Genomic DNA, 16,467 nt, shown 5'->3' on the forward strand with positions numbered 1-16,467 from the left:
ATTCTGGTTTTGAAAAAAGTATCATTAATTTCCAACTAATTGTTTTCAGGCAAAAAGCTATTATTAAAGCAGTAGTGAAATGGAACATCATTTAAAGCTTCATTTTTATACAGAAATAGTGTGACGAATTTCTCTTCTTTTTAGTGTCATGGTTTTAAATTTAAAAGTTTGGATTGATTACTGATACATGTCATTACAAATAAAAATGACCATGGAATATTCACAGCAAGTATGTTGCTTATGTGGAACCCACGCCCTCTACAGCTTGCCTCTAAGAAAAAGTAGTGTGCATTTTGGATTTGTTTTCTTGGGGAATGGAAAGGGGGAAGCTTTTATTGTGTGTTTTAATGTTTTAACAGTGTACTACAATGGCATAGGTCAGGCTTTTGTTAGCTTTGAGAGGGATATTTCTTTTTTATGGTTCTTGTCTGGAGACTTGCTGGAAAGTTAAACCAGGTGATTTCACAAAAAGGTGATTTGAAAGGGAAAGGGCTTCTTTGTATTAGGGGTTTTGTTTAATTTTATTTTTAACCTTTCCTCAACCTTTAATGTTAACGCTGGGTTTGGGGGGATGAGGCTTGTGGTTTATTTCTACAGCTTCATTGGGAAAGCTGAGTGGCGTTTTTAAAGCAACATAAAGTGGCATCTGGCAGTTTCATCATAATTATCTTCCTCAGGATTTTTTTAAGTCTAATCAGTTAATCAGCAAAAGTTTGTACTGTCATTACAGGAAATTAAATATAAAATCTGAAAATCACGATTGTGTTATATGTAGTTCAAACCCTAAAAATAATTTTGTTGTTGTTTATATAATAAAAAATGTCCAGCTTGTTCTATAGAGTAAATAAGATTCAGAGAACAGGTATGGGAGAAGTTGACCAAAAAGGAAACAAAAGAATTGATGCATGTGACTACAAAAGGAATACCAGTAAGAATTTTTTTTATGTGTGTGTGTGAAATTTTAATATCATCAATCCATTTTCTAGACTTTTTCACAGGCTCTGATTCCATTCAGGGAACTTGGTGCAAGGATATACTGCAGACTATAATGAGTTTTACTCCACATAACTGGGCATCACATACACTAAGCTGTTTTCCAGCTCCTCTGCAGGTTAGTTTCAAACTGATGATTTTGTAGTTAAAATTGTTTAGAGTTTACTGTGTTAACAAGATGCTTTGCCTTTTGCTAGTTGATGTGATTCTTCCCCTGTCCAGACTACATTAATCTCAAGTCTAAAGAATGCAGCATGATTGTAACATTGCTATTTCTTCAGAAATGCATTAGCTTCTGCTGGATTATTATAAGGCCGAGTCTGGCCAAGTGATATTCCCAGTGGAAGGTAAATCAGGTCCATTAAAAAAAATAAAAAAAATGGAATAAAAAGAAAAGTTGGAAAAGCCTTTTTTCTTCTGGGCAGCTTGTCATGTAACTTTGTTAGTGACAAAACAGTACCTGTGGTGTCATGGTGAAGCACAGCCCTACCTGGTAGGTTTATATTGTACAAGGAAGTAGGAACTCATAAGGTGCTAAGTCAGGTAAAAGTTTGTCTGTTCAACTTTTTTTATTGTAGGCTCTCAGTCACAGCAAAGCCTACTTTATTTCAGGTGTTCTTCAAACAGAATAATGTACCTCAGGAAAGCCGTTTTAACTTGAAGAAGAATGTGGAAGAAGAATACCGAAAGTGGAAATCTATGACCAAGGAGAATGACATAATAACACACTTTTCTGTGCAGGGTTCACCCCCGCTTTTCCTTTGTCTCCTATGGAAGATGTTGTTAGATACTGATCACATTAATCAAATTGGCTACAGGTGAGCTTAAAAGATGTGCTATTTCAAAGTTGTTTTAGCAGTGTTCTCAGTTCTGAGGATATAGGTCTTGTGCGTTAACAGGATTAACAGCTTGATTTGTGCTTTTTTTTATTAATTCAGAGCATACAGAGCCTGGAAAAAAGGAGCAGAGCTAGGTGTTAGCAAGCATATCATAATAATTGTGCACTGTTAAAGACTGGTTACACCACACAGTAGGCTGCAATGCATATTCTTCCTGGTAAGAGACAAGGATGTGAGGTGTTTGAATTAAGCAGTTTACTTATAAAGGCAGTATTTCAGGCAATCTGAAATAGCAACCAGAAAATGTAAAACATTTATCTACTTAGCCTTTAAATATGAGTAAAGGCCAAATATTTTTTCAAAAACTAAATGTTGGATTAAGATGAACATTTTCTACATAAGTAGTAGTCCTACAATTTCTTTTTTTACTTGTTCTCATCAGTAGCATCATCAGCTGTAGCTGTGAAAAATGGATTCTTTCTTTCCAGTCATTATTAGGTCTGTTGCAACAATTAATATTTTGATCTCATATGTTACTCTTCTGTGCAATGATGAAATACCAGTATTTTAATGTTCTGGTTATATCGAAAAGGATACTGCAGGAAAATAAAGGAGTTGCAGAGAATTGTCCTAAGAGGTGTGTAACTAAAATTGCGTAACTGAAGTGTGGGTTCTGGGCAGAATACTATACATAGGAACTAGTGAACTTGAAGCATTTTTTCTGATTAGTGTTTATACTTTGGAATTCCGTTGCTATGAAGTTGTTTTGTTTTTTTTTGCTTTGGGGTGTTCTTCATTTAATAAAGGGAGGGTTTTGTCTGTTTTTGTTTTTTTTTTAAGACAATTGTATTAAACCCTACTAACTGTTATAAAATAGACCAGTTAAAAATATTAAAAACAGTAACAATTGCTGCTTTTTTTTTTCCTTTTCTTCCTTTCTGCCCTGATAGAGTATTAGATAGAATTGGGGCCAGAGCTCTGGTGGCACACGTCCGGACATTTGCAGATTTTTTGGTGTATGAATTCTCTACCTCTGCAGGAGGTCAGCAGCTCAATAAATGTATTGAGATTCTCAATGACATGGTGTGGAAATACAACATTGTAACACTGGATAGGTTGATACTGTGTTTGGTAAGTATTGTCTTAGAAGGTAAAATGACAGTTCTTCATGCAATCTGGTCTGAGTCACTTTTGTAGGAACATTACATGATTCAGAGTCAAATGAAAATCTTGTACCCATTAGAGTATGCTTTCTTTGCTTAGAATTCAGTCTGTTTGATCAGAAAAGTAAGAGAGAAATGGCTTTCTCTTGTCTTTTCAGGCTGTCTTACAAAATAAGGCAGAACATGTCTAGCAAGAATGAAAATTTTCCTTCAGTAATTATTCTTATTTTTAAAATGTGATTTTAACTTAAAGCTCATTTGAATTTTAGTTTGGTTTTCAAATTGAAGTCCAAACATATCAGAGTGGCCAGAAATTTGAAGCAATTTAACTTCATTAATTGATTACTTTCAGTAAGAGTATCGACAGCTAAAAGAGAGCTAGAGTTCTGGGAGAATGTGCTATCATTGGGGAGTTTGTACGACTCTCTGAGTACATAATAAAAAAACGTGATGGGTACTTTTCACAAGAGGTGATTGAAACTGCCCCTGTTCTGTGTCTTCAATTGAAAAATAGACTTGAAACTCCATGTTCAGTGTGAATTTGTGTGCAGATGTACCTGATATGTAGCCACTTTTGCTAGCCAGTGTTTAGGGGTTATAAAGCAGACAGCAACATCAACTTTAAATCTGTGTTTTGTGATCCGTTTTTTTTTAAGGCTATGCGTAGTCATGAAGGAAATGAAGCTCAAGTCTGTTACTTCATAATTCAGTTACTCTTACTGAAGCCTAATGATTTCAGAAACAGAGTGAGTGATTTTGTGAAGGAGAATTCTCCAGAGCACTGGATGCAGAATGACTGGCATACTAAGCATATGAGTTATCACAAGGTATCAAAGCTAATAAAACTCTGTTGTTATAAAACTTCTTGTGGAGTTGAGACCATCCAGAGAGTCTTTTGTTCTGTGAATGACAGGACAGCTCTGTCAAGTTTTAGAGTTAGTCAGTTGTAATTTATCTGGGCTAGAAGAAAAAATGTATGTAAAAAAAAATTACTGTAATTATGTATTGATGTTAAAATTATCGTGCAGTGATATTCAAAGATAGAAGCAGCTGAAGAGTTGATTGGAGGTTCGTTCTTGCTCATCTAAATCCAGTTGGTTTAAAGTCTTGGTTTTACTGATAGTCTTTTAGAACAGTCTTCGTGCATCAGAGAAAAGGTATTTCCTTCTGGTGTTTTATGAGTATAGCAATAGCTAAACATACATTTTCTCCTAATTGTTGAAACTGCCATCTGTGTGGCAAGAACATGATATCCTGTTATGTTAGGGAAGAGAATTGCTGGGATTTGAAAGCTGCTGTAACATAGTGGCTTCTGCTAACTAGAAGAGGATGAACCAGTGCAGGGTTCTATGAAAAGATAAATCAACACTGAGATTAAGCAGATACAAGCAAAGTTGTGTAGCTAAACACATGGAGTCTAGTTCTGATCCAGAAGCTGTTTGGTCTGTGTTAGCTCTCTGCTTTAGCCGTGCAGTGTCTTAACAGTGCCTAAAAGTGTAAGGGTAGCAGGAAGGCAAATTATCTTAGCCTGGGAAGTACTCTGACATGGCTGCACAGTTATAGACCCCATCTGACATGTAGAAATCTCAGTCACAAAACACTATAAGCACAGCCTTCAGCTGTACTTATCTGGTATTTGAGTGCACTCTAATTCTTTCCCTGGGAGTTACTATTTCTAGTGTTTTGATTTAGTATATGATACAGAAGCTTTCAGCAGTGGTGATTTTCCCTTAGGGTTTCTCTTACAATAGTTGGTAAGGGACACATAAGCGCTGGCTGTTTTCAGCTTTGCCTTGAAGTGCTTAATCTTCTCTTGTGCCCACTTTAAGTGGTGGTGAAACTTTGTTTTGTTTTGTTGGCTTTTTTTTTTTCCTGAAGAAGTTGTTATCTACTAGTCTAATAACTAAAAAATTAGAGTTGAATTTTCTTCAACTTTCTTCTTAAGCCTTACAGTGAAATCATTTCACTGCAATCATACAAGATAATGAAGGCTATGAATTGTCTTTTTAAAGCAATGTAGATGCTGGATACTTAACACATTGCTTTTAAGGGAAGGGCTTTTGATTTTGTTGTATTTCTTTCCCTCCAGAAATATCCTGAAAAGCTGTATTTTGAAGGCTTGGCAGAGCAAGTCAATCCCCCAGTTCAGATCCAGCCCCAGTACTTACCAATTTATTTTGGAAATGTATGCCTGCGATTTCTGCCAGTGTTTGACATTGTAATACATAGATTTCTGGAATTGCTTCCAGTGTCCAAATCACTAGAAACTTTATTGGATCATCTGGGAGGTTTATACAAATTCCATGGTAAGTTATCTGTGAATATAGACTTTTATTCCTGTTGCCATCATTCTGTTCTCCTACACTCGTAATTTTCATCTACTGCAACAGCATTTGAAGCCTTTCCTATCCTGTAAGCCCCATGTACATTTCTACAGAGAAGTAAAATCCCTATTTAGTGAATTTCAGCCTAATAACAGTGAACTTTTATTCAGGTAGCTCTTGCTAATTCATGCTTCCTCTACAACTTTCGCTTTCATTACCTTCTGGTTGTATGTACTTGGACCTGTGTTCTAACAAACTTTCTGTTACGAAGACTGAAACTGTCCTTACTAAAGATTCAAATATCTGATTTTTTTAGCACTTTTATAACAGCACCTTTATGATGAGTTTTTTGTGTAGATGTCATTGCTGTGTTATGCCCAGACAATTTATAGTATTCTCTTTCTTGTGACTTTATACCTAAATTCTTCTAGACATATATTAATACCTTTATACAAAGAGATGATTGGGACAGTTTAGTTACAAATATATTAGTTTTATAATTAAGAAACAAACTGTTAGTAATGCTGACTTTCTTTGCTCAGCATCTACTTGTCTGCACAGACATTGAAGTGTATGTAAAAATAAGGAAAATTACTGTTGTATAGTGAAGAATTCTAATCAATTCCATATACGCTTTTTTAAAATACATACATATTCTTGTAGGTCTCTTAATTTTAATTTTATGTTTGCCACCATAAGGATAATAGCGATGCTAGAAGTTATTTCTGATCTTTGTTGTTTTCCTTTTCTTCTTGGTAGACCGTCCAGTGACTTACCTGTACAACACTCTTCACTATTATGAGATGCATCTCAGAGAGCGCACAAACCTCAAAAGAAAACTCGTTCATGCCATTATTGGCTCTCTCAAAGATAATCGCCCACTAGGCTGGTGTCTAAGTGATACTTATCTCAAATGTGCTATGAATGCCCGAGAAGAAAATCCATGGATTCCTGATGACACTTATTATTGCAAGCTCATTGGAAGACTAGTAGACAATATCCTTCTTAAAGTTTACGTTAAATAAGCTGTACCAGTGTGTTATAGCTTCATCAAAATACGAAGTTTAATGCCTGTTTATTCACATATGAAATAAAGCTTGGAGTCATTATTTAGCTGCTTATATCAGTCAAAATTCATATTAGATTACTGCAGTGTACTTGTTTCAAAATTATTCTGCACAAGAACTGTGCTGTAAAACATGTTGAAAGATATCGTGAAAACAAAGAACAGTGCAGCTCTATAAATGTTTCACTGTTTAATGCATCACTTATAAATACAAATACTGATGTTTATGTATTCCAAATTGAATTCTAATTGCCACATAAAATCAGCTTGATGCAAAGCGTGAGTACATAAATGTAGAAATGAGTATTTCTACATTTAACAACAAAATGTAGAAAATGAGGCTGCTTTTTTTCCCTAATGCCATTATCAGTATTACTAAGAATAAAATATTTTAAGCAGTGCCACATGTAAGATGGTATATAACTGTGTCTAGTTGAAGATCAGTATATGTGATGTTAGCAACAGCTGAGAATCTCTTTTTTAGGAAGTAAAAATAGAAGTTATATTTTTAACACAAACCTACATGTTCTTAATTGTTGCCTTTTATTAGTTTTTATAGTTAAGACTACTGCTTATTTAAATTTCTGTGGAAATAGCTAATGAATCTGTGCATCTGTGTTCTAGAGATTAGTACCAGTGTAATCTCCCTGGACATTGTCTTCTTTCTGTGTCACCTTTATTGGAATTGACCAGTTTTCTGCATGTTATGTGTCTTCCTTCACTCCTCTTCCTGAGCTTGCTTTTCTTTTACGTGTAACTTGAAATCAGTTTATTAGGTCGCTCTAAAGAAAACTAAAATCATAAACCCCTGCTTTTATGCAAATGTTAACAGTATGTTCAGAGATCTTTTCTGTGTATAGCTCAAATGAGTTAAGTCTTGGTTAGGAAAGTAGAGTTTCATTGCCTCATATTCATACTTTTGTTCATATGTCTTGTGTTTATGAAATGCAGCTGGTTTATTTGTTCTCAGTGACTTACCTTTTTGTTCATTTTAGTATGAGGCAGTGTGCTGCTTACACTAGTCTGTATCTGGTCACCTTTTTTTTCCTTAATCATTGTCACCTATGGCAGGCAAATCACCAGGTCCATTTCCAAATTGTGACTGGAGATTCAACGAGTTTCCTAACCCAGCTGCCCATGCTCTCCATGTTACCTGTGTTGAGCTCATGGCTCTGACTGTGCCAGGGAAAGATGTGGGCAATGAATTACTGAATGTTGTGCTGAAGAGGTATGTTGGCTTTCTGAAAGTGTTTTCTGCAATATGCAACACATAGTTAGAGATACATTGTTAATGCATTGTTAAGGTAGTCTGTGATAGTCATTTTCTTAGGGTTTTATAAGTTTTAATTAAGTATAAATACTTAAAGATTTATATGTGAAAGTGTCCATGCCTGTGGCATGGGGGTTGGTACTGGAATCTTTAAGGTCTCTAACCCAAAACATTCTATGATTCTTTGATGGTTTTGAGAAGGTGGCTATGGGGATGAAACAGAAAATTCAAGTTAGATTTCTGTGCTGTAGCGGACTGTGTGTGATACCCTTTAAAAGACAGAGGGAAGACCTCGCACAACCAAAGAACTTGACCCAGTGGGTTCAGTGGAGAGAGGCTCGAAAAAGTCTGTTGTTCTTTCAGCTGTGCTGGGAGGAGATTTCATCATTTAATATCACAGCATCTTTGAATGCAAAGAAGTGAGCAGGAAGCATTGGCAGGACTCTGAATCCTCCTGATAATAATGTAAAATCAGAGGTACTTGAAACAGAGTGGTGTGCCAAGGCTAACCTTTTGTCATAGTGCGTTAAGTTTGACCCACAGCTCTGTTTCTTGCTCAGCCACTGTGAAAATACCTGAAGTGAAAGGAAGAACCTGGTATTATCACAGGGATTCAGATGCCATCTTTGATCAATGACAAACTGAAGTAGTTTGATTTCAGCCTATTCAGCTTAGTAATATATTATCGTTAGCTCTGTTTTGGAGTCAATAAAGGGACAAGCTCACCTTAAACACTGATGCCTATTCAGTATAAAGAACAGTGTGGTAAGAGCCTTTGAGGAAAACATGCTGCTAACACAAAATCACGCCGGAGCAAAGTTTTGCAAGCAACATCACAGTAGTATTTATACTGTTTGTTTGCTCTCCTAAATACTTGTATATGTTCTTACAGTTCTCTCAACTTGAGAAATGTTCTTTGCATGAGTACACTTTGTCTTTAGGTGCACTAGAAGCACAAATTGCAATTGAAATTCAGAGCTTTAGTTCTCTTTGTTTCTCCAGTCAGCCGCTGGTGCCAAGAGAGAATATCACAGCTTGGATGAATGCGATTGGATTAATCATCACAGCCTTACCAGTGAGTCAATATGTTGTATTTTAAAATAAAAAAACCCTCTGCTTCCATGTAAGGTTTATCATCTTTCTAGAGTATATGTTCTAAGAACTTAGAGCCACCATGTAGATTCTGCAGAATGCCATTCAGAAGGCTGCTTGTGTGTCTGAGAAACATCTACTCCTCCAGCATGGAAAAATTGACAGGGTTTTCTGAATTTCCATTAAGTTTTGAGGCTAGGTTGAAAAGTAGTAGAGCACTCCTATTTGAAAACATGTTTAAATACTGTGTGTATAGAATTGAGAACTGGAGCTATGAAATAAGATCTGCAAGGCTTCTGATGCTAATTTTGTGTTAATCCTTGTACTTGCATGTCCTTAAATCATGTAAATGAGACATGCCTAAAACTGCAAGAGCAAATGTGTGCAGTATCAGGGTTCATGTATCAGTAGAAACTTTGATCTTCTGAATATAACGTCTCTTGTACCTGACCAGGACTCCCTGAATAATTTTGATCTTGCTTATCTGTTGCTTGTATCTGCAACAGTTATCCTTTCCTTGTGATTTTTCTTCCCCAACAGTATGGATCGTCTTCTTGGAAGAAAGCTGTCATGGATTTAATCTTTATTATTTTTATGTTCTTATTATTCTTTGTGTTCCCTCTCCTTGCATCTTCATCTATATTCTTTAACTTTTGTACCTTTTCTTTTTTTTTTGCTTCCGTCTTTGGATTTTCAGTCTGTTTTGTTCTGGCAGTTAGAAGCCTCAGAAGATTCTCCTTCCTTCCATTAGGGCTTTTTGCCTCAATGCTGCTTCTCTTTTAGATCTTTATATTAGCTAACTAAATAATTAAATGAATGCAATGGGTCTTGATAATGTCATAACGTTGAGTATACCGCATCCCTTAACATGGATGCAGTATTGTGATTCTTAATTTCTGTGTTTGTCAGACAGGGTTATAAACTACTGTGTGGTCAAAAACATTTTAGAAATGCACTAATAGCAGAAAATGTTTAGGAGGCATTGTCTCAGACAGTGTTCTTCTCAGAAGCAGTTTGACCTTTTGTTTTTTTCCAGGAGCCATACTGGATTGTTCTCCATGATCGCATTGTGAGCGTTATCAACAGTCCCAGCTTGACATCAGAGACAGAGTGGGTTGGTTATCCATTCCAGCTGTTTGACTTCACAGCATGTCACCAGTCATATTCTGAGATGAGTTGTAGCTACACTTTGGCTTTGGCACATGCTGTCTGGCATCATTCTAGCATTGGACAGCTTTCTCTCATTCCTAAGTAAGTGCAATGTTATTTGATGATTTAATTTGTCTTTTAGATTCCACGCGTATTGTAGGTAACAGAGCTGTACCTCCAGCACTTACATCAGCAAATATGTACAGGGAAGCTTCAAAACTCACCAGATAGATCACACGTTTTGTTCCAGCACTCTTTGTTACCCGTAAGCTTTGGGGCTTTCATTTAGAGTATCTTTAATGAACCTTTTTTATCTTTATTAGCTTTCATTCTTTTATTAATATAACTTTTATTAAACCTTTGACTGTAGCATATTCCTAAAGTATCAACTGTAATCACTAAATCCATCCTTAATTCTAGCAAATACCATCTACCACAAGTTGAGATGGTTTGCTGACTGAAGGATGCGATAGTGGTCCACTTAATCATTAAAGCAAGTAAAAAATAACTACTTCAAAAAAAGTTGATTAGACTTTCCCCAGGGCCACATTAATGAGAGAACTAATGCACTTCACTTACAAAGTCTTAAAATACTGAATAAAGTTAAGGTGGTATGAGGTATTTCCCTCAATCCTGATTTTTGATTTAAGGCTAGCATTAAAACATCAGAGGACAGCTTTTTGGCTGTGTGTAGCATTCTGTTAAGCTTAGAGTTGTTGGCTGTTGTAGTCCAGTAATGATGCCCAGAAATGCTCTATAGCTTTACTGAAATAAGTAGTATTTGTAAACCTAATATTTTCAGAGTTCCTCTGTGTTTTCTATAATAAAGGCCTAAATCTGTGGGGCCCATTCTTTTTGGCTAGAATCTGGGATAGGGGAAAGAAGAAAAAAAAAAAATTCCACTTGAAGTACTAAGTGTCTTGAAATAATGCAGGTTCCTCACAGATGTATTGATACCCATAGTGAAAACAGAGTTCCAGTTACTCTACGTTTACCATCTTGTTGGTCCTTTTCTACAACGGTTCCAGCAGGAGAGGACACGATGCATGATAGAGGTAAAGTGTAGCTCTTGGTCTCCTTTATAAAGTATATGTTATTTTATCTTTGCAGTTAGATTACAAAGAAGTATCTGACAGGAGATTTTTCATAAGCATTCAGAATTAAATTCCCTACAAAGTAAACAGTACTTTCAAGGATCTGAATTGCTGAGGTGGTACTCAACTACCCAGTTAACTGAAATCTTGTCACCTTGGTTTAGGATAAAACACCTAGCACTTTTTCTAAACCCAAAAAAGAAATACAGCCCCGAAATAGGAAGCAGTACATGCTTTCTTTGGCCCCTAAACTGGATGCAAAATATGCATCAGACTTACTGCCTTTTAAAAGCTTATAGGCAGGGGAGGGAAGTACACAAAAGCTGAACTGTGAGATCGGAGGAGCATTCCTATCAGTGTGGATAAGGGTAGGGGAGGAGAAAAGAACTGGAGCCAGCCAGTAGGTAGATAAGCTGAAAAACAGCAGGTAGAAAAGATCCTTCTAGAAAGAACTTAACTTGGGAATCATGTCTTTAAAAATACCTGTGCTGTCATTAAATACACACAAAGCCTGTATGTCAAGTGTCCATCTTGACTCCCATTGGTTTCTGTGCTGCAACTCTCTGCCCATCACTCCCAGTTCATTCTAAAATACTTAGTTTGCAAACGTTGATTTGTGAAGAAGTCAAAAAGTGCAGGGATGCATACACAGTGGGAGAAGATCTGTAACTTTTGTTCCTATGTTTTTGGATATATCATGAACACAGGATACTGTAAGAAACTGTATCAGGTAGATAAACAACCACATGCCAGTGGTTCTGTGTACTAGTTTACATACCTCCTTCAGTTTTACTCCTGACTTAGAGCTTTTTCTGGTTCTTTTCAAGTATTCTTTGGAAGTATGAAACAAAACATACATGCACAGTTCTTTACAAATGTATTTTTTCTCTTTCATTTTTTTCTGTTTTGCCCTTTGTGTCTTGAAACTACAATAAACATAACTCTAAAAAGTTGTTTCATAAAGCAGCACTTAAAGAAAAGTACTGGAGAGCAACAGAAAGTACTGTTTATACATGGATCAGTATCATTTTATAGATTATTATATAATACTGTAAATTGCTAGCAAGTATTGCTTTGACTGGTTTCTTCTTTCCTCTGTCAGGAAGGAAATCTTTTCTGCCTGCATTCTCTGGATTGAGCAAAAATACAAGGAAAACTAAAAAGCTGGCGTCTTTCCATACTTCTTAACATTCCCTTCTCCTTTTTTCTTTGTGAGGAGTTGATTTCAGTGTGAGGAAATTGTGAGGAGTTGCTGGCCTCAGAGTAGACGGCAACCATCATGAACTTTGTACATGGTCATTTAAGTCACAAGTTTCAGACTGCCATATTTAAACTCTTTGTAGAGAATGCTTGAACCATTAAAATGCACGGTATGCTGGAGACCTTGCCAGAGACTAGGTACAAGCTAAATGCCGTAAACTGTAATGTCTTGTCTCTAGAAGACTCAAATCTTGTGCTAAACTTTTCCTGGTTATTTATTGAGCAATACTTTTGCAAATTTTCTGGCACTTACTCAAACCATATTGCAGTCAGTGATGTTTAAGCGCTAATTATGCACCATGTACCAAAATACCATCACTGCACTCGCTGGAAGTTAAATTGGAAAAATGAAATCATTTAGTTGAGCACAGTGGGTGGAGTTAGACTTGCCCGTTTGTCCTTGTAAGAAAGTAAATGGTAAGAAAGTAAATAGGAATCACATATACTTAAAAAACAGTACATATTTTTATTACACTGTTTAGGTGTATTTCTACTCTAAAGCATTTAAAAAACCTGTATTCATTTGGGGTGCTTTTTGTGTCTGTGGAAACAGATTGGAGTGGCATTTTATGAAATGCTCCTGAATGCAGATCGGTACAGCTCCCACCTGAACTACATGGATCCTATATGTGACTTCTTGTATCATATGAAGTATATGTTTACAGGTGACAGTGTGAAAGACCAAGTAAGTGAGCAGTAGCTTTCGATACTTTCATTATCTTTCTTCCCATACAGAAATTTAATCTTTTTATGAATTATGTTCATGAGTAGCACTACAACAAAATGCTTAACAGTTGACTAGTCTCTATGTACAAATTAGGAAGTTGCTGCACTTCTGCACATTTAAAAGAAAGCTTTAGATGCAGTGGACTGAGTATCTCAGATTTCAAGATTGATTTCTGTAGCCTGAGATTTAAGCTACAGTTTGACGGTACTTTAAGAAGTATTATTAAAGCAGTCACTAGAAGTAAAGCTACTGGATGTTACATACCTTTTCCTTATACCAATCTATATATCTTTCAAGCATCCATGTTCAGTGAAAAATCATTCACACAATTTAAGTTTAGTTTATAAGAGTATGCACTTTTATAAGTGTCAGTTGTGTGAATTGTTTTGCAAAGCTTTGGTTCCAACTGTTACATTAGGGAAGGATTTTTAAGGTTAGTTAACAAAAAAAGTTAACATGATAAATAAAATATTAACATAGATACCGCTATTTACTATATCCTTTTGCTTTTTTCATTGTGATAATGTGACGTTTGTGTATAGTAGCGACATTATGTCAAAATACTCCTGTTTTACTCAATGCATGTCTGTCTTTTTTTTTTTTTTTGTTAACAGGTTGAGAAAATAATTTGTAATTTAAGACCAGCTTTGAAACTTCGGTTACGGTTCATAACACACATCAGCAAAATGGAATCAGCTGCTGTTCCACAACAACCCCTCAATAATGGGTCACCCGCACAGCAGCCTAGCCAAGTGCCTGTTAATGTTGCTTTGCCAGTAACACAGTGAAATGGAGCATTGTTCTGGCCTTGAGATGAAGGCTTCTTTCTGTTACTGATCAAGGTGAAACATCTGATCTGAAATCTGGTATGCTGTGTACACATGCAGACTTCTGCTTCATTTTCTTTTGCATAATGAAGCTATCTGTGCATGCCACTTGTCTTAGCTATTGATACCAGATGCTGGATGAGGTGTATTTTGTCTTTCTCTGAGAGCACTGAGTAAAGGTTCTCTGCAAGCAAATGCATGGATTTCTGAAGAGTTTACAATATTCTGCTCCCTATTCTGGTTTGAGTCCTCTGGATTTTTACTTTCTGCCTCTCTGATACAAAAGAACACTCAGTGTAGCCTGGTAGAAAATGGCCTTTTGAATTTGAGTTCTGCCTTATTAAAAACTTCTATTATTGTTGCAGGAGAGTTATACTTCTTTTGGGCAGACAATTAAAGTCCTGATACAGAAACATTCCTAGACAGAGATTGTACTGGTTGCACTGAGCTAATTATAACATCTTTCCAAAGACTAAGAATGAACCTTTGAAAATACTTGTAAATCTTGTATGTACAGTTTACATTCAACAAGTGAGCAATGGATTTGACCTAGCATCAGTTACTGGATTGTTAGATTATTACTGAAAGGCTGTCTCTAATGAATCTTTTAGAAGTCTGCATATTCAGTTCAAGCTGTGGTGGTTTATATTTTATCTTTCCTGTTTTGGAGATGATGTAATTTTTATTAAAGTCAATCACTTAAATTTTATTATATTTTAGATTTATATAATATCCTACTTTAAGTTTTGTGTGCTGTGTTCAGCAGTTTTGATAAGAGACTTGAAAGGCTCAAGACTTTGTAAATACTCATCATGTTTGACAGTTTTTTTTAATTAAAAACCCACTTTGACAAGATTGTATTCAGTATTGTTAAGCTTACTTGTTTTCTGTACCCATTGCTTTTACATTAAGGATTGACCATAGCAAGTGTATCTCCATGTCCCAGGTCTCTCATCTTACAATAGTGACAGTTTTAACCTGTTACAAGTAGAGCCCAAGTTAGTAAGGCCAGGTCTGATTTATATTTCTTTAAAAAAATAACAGGTATGAAAAGGACTTCTTGATTCAATGGATGGAAGGCTTTTTGGTCTGTTTGTTTTTGAAGGACAGCAAACCTGGATTGCTGGAAACTGCTGTCATTTGTGTTGTACTTGGATCCTAAATTCTGCCAAGTGTGATGTGAGTAACAGGGAACTGTGAGTCCTCTGCAATGAATTTGTAGTCTGATAGAAAACAGACTGTCTGGCATATATACTGTGTGTTTGGTTTAAAAGGTCTTGTATTCCATTCAAGGGTCACATGACTTAATACCATCGGGCTTGATTTTTGATAAGAAGAACATAGTTGGTCTCCAAAAATCCAGTGGACCATTCTGTACAGGCATTCCCATAGGCTTTCTGGGGCAGACCTGAGAAGCAAAATTCTGGTCATGAGTTTGCAAAATTCTGTCAGCAGTGAAACTGTGTTAAGACTTCTCTTCCTAAACAGTTTTTGGGATAAAGAAAGATAATAGTCAGTAGAAACAGCATGTTTCATGGCTATTCTGCATATATGTTCTAACTGAGCTGATGCTAACATCTCAGGCATCACTCTGAATTGTCTTATTTCATACTAAAGTAGTTTTGGTTCTTGATGTGGGACCCAGAGTGTCCCTTTTAGTATTTAGAGTAGCACCTGTCTTCAGTCACTGGGGTTTCAGGGATTGTATTGAGGAAGTTGAGTAACTGTCTTCAGAAACAAGTCATGAGAGGTGTTGGAATTCTTTAAAGCTTTGGGTGTTTTTAGTTTTGTTTTGTTTTGTTTTGTTTTTTTTTACTTGTACATCTAAAAAAAAATTGAATTCTTCAGTGCTGTGGCAGGCAACAGTGGTATACAGAAACAGCTTCCTCGCTCAGATTTGTGTCTACCAGACATGCAATTATGTTAAGAGGTTGATTGCAATATGTTGGCCTTGCACATGTGGAGGTGATTTGCCACAGCTGGACTGGCATGAGCAAATCATTGAAAAACTTGCAGTTTCATCAGTACTGGACTGTATTCAGACTTTTGACGTAGAACTTAAATCTATGTATCCCACTAACAGTGCTACAAATCAGGACCCTGAGCCCTTGCTTACCTAGTAGTATTAGTGATTTACATGGTTTATGTGTTACAAAATGCAAAGGGAAGACTCTTCCCCTGAGTGTGCACTCTTATGCCCTGCAAAACTCACCAGGTTTCTGAAGGTGTTGAGCTCTCACTAGTTGGAATATGGTATCTCTTCAGCTAAAATCTGCACTTGTCTCTTCAGCAGTATAGATCTAAAAATCAATTTTTAATGATGGTTTGAATTAAGTAAATTGCACTTTAAAACTCAGCTAACCAAATTCACTTTCTAAAGTACTAGCACAGCAAGACAAAATTCCAGGGTAGTTTCAGCCCTGTGTTTGTAACTGATTATGGCTATGATATGGCTGTTTTTTTAAATCCAAAATACTGTGTTTGGCGGTCTGCTGGAACTACACCAGTTGTGTGTAGTGAGGAGAGAATGATACCTGAGGTTTTGGCTTTGGCTTTTGGATTTGGTTTGGATTTGGTTGGTTTTTTTTGTATTCCAGGTTACAGGTAGGCAGCATATGGAGCTCACAAATAGTACGAGGCTTTTTCCACCTCATCTGAATTCT

At 36.2% G+C, this 16,467-nt stretch overlaps 1 protein-coding gene across 5 annotated transcripts in view; it reads left to right on the plus strand.

Moving 5' to 3' along the window:
* Positions 1-14,884, plus strand: part of MED23 (mediator complex subunit 23) — a 43,451-nt gene extending 28,567 nt beyond the window's left edge. For all 5 annotated transcript variants that reach the window (XM_061474976.1, XM_061474977.1, XM_061474979.1 and 2 more), the window contains 12 exons: positions 987-1,111; positions 1,606-1,811; positions 2,783-2,963; positions 3,652-3,822; positions 5,085-5,301; positions 6,079-6,315; positions 7,448-7,613; positions 8,658-8,730; positions 9,784-9,998; positions 10,831-10,951; positions 12,804-12,935; positions 13,592-14,884. In XM_061474976.1, the coding sequence (XP_061330960.1) occupies positions 987-1,111; positions 1,606-1,811; positions 2,783-2,963; positions 3,652-3,822; positions 5,085-5,301; positions 6,079-6,315; positions 7,448-7,613; positions 8,658-8,730; positions 9,784-9,998; positions 10,831-10,951; positions 12,804-12,935; positions 13,592-13,765 (2,018 nt within the window). In that variant the 3' untranslated portion in view covers positions 13,766-14,884. The remainder of the gene's footprint in view (positions 1-986; positions 1,112-1,605; positions 1,812-2,782; positions 2,964-3,651; positions 3,823-5,084; positions 5,302-6,078; positions 6,316-7,447; positions 7,614-8,657; positions 8,731-9,783; positions 9,999-10,830; positions 10,952-12,803; positions 12,936-13,591) is intronic.
* Positions 14,885-16,467: the final 1,583 nt, after the last annotated feature.

Source organism: Pezoporus flaviventris, unplaced genomic scaffold (assembly GCF_033815535.1).
Source record: "Pezoporus flaviventris isolate CSIRO_AGI_PZ_B2104156 unplaced genomic scaffold, CSIRO_AGI_Pfla_v1 ptg000081l, whole genome shotgun sequence".
NCBI lineage: Eukaryota > Metazoa > Chordata > Aves > Psittaciformes > Psittacidae > Pezoporus > Pezoporus flaviventris.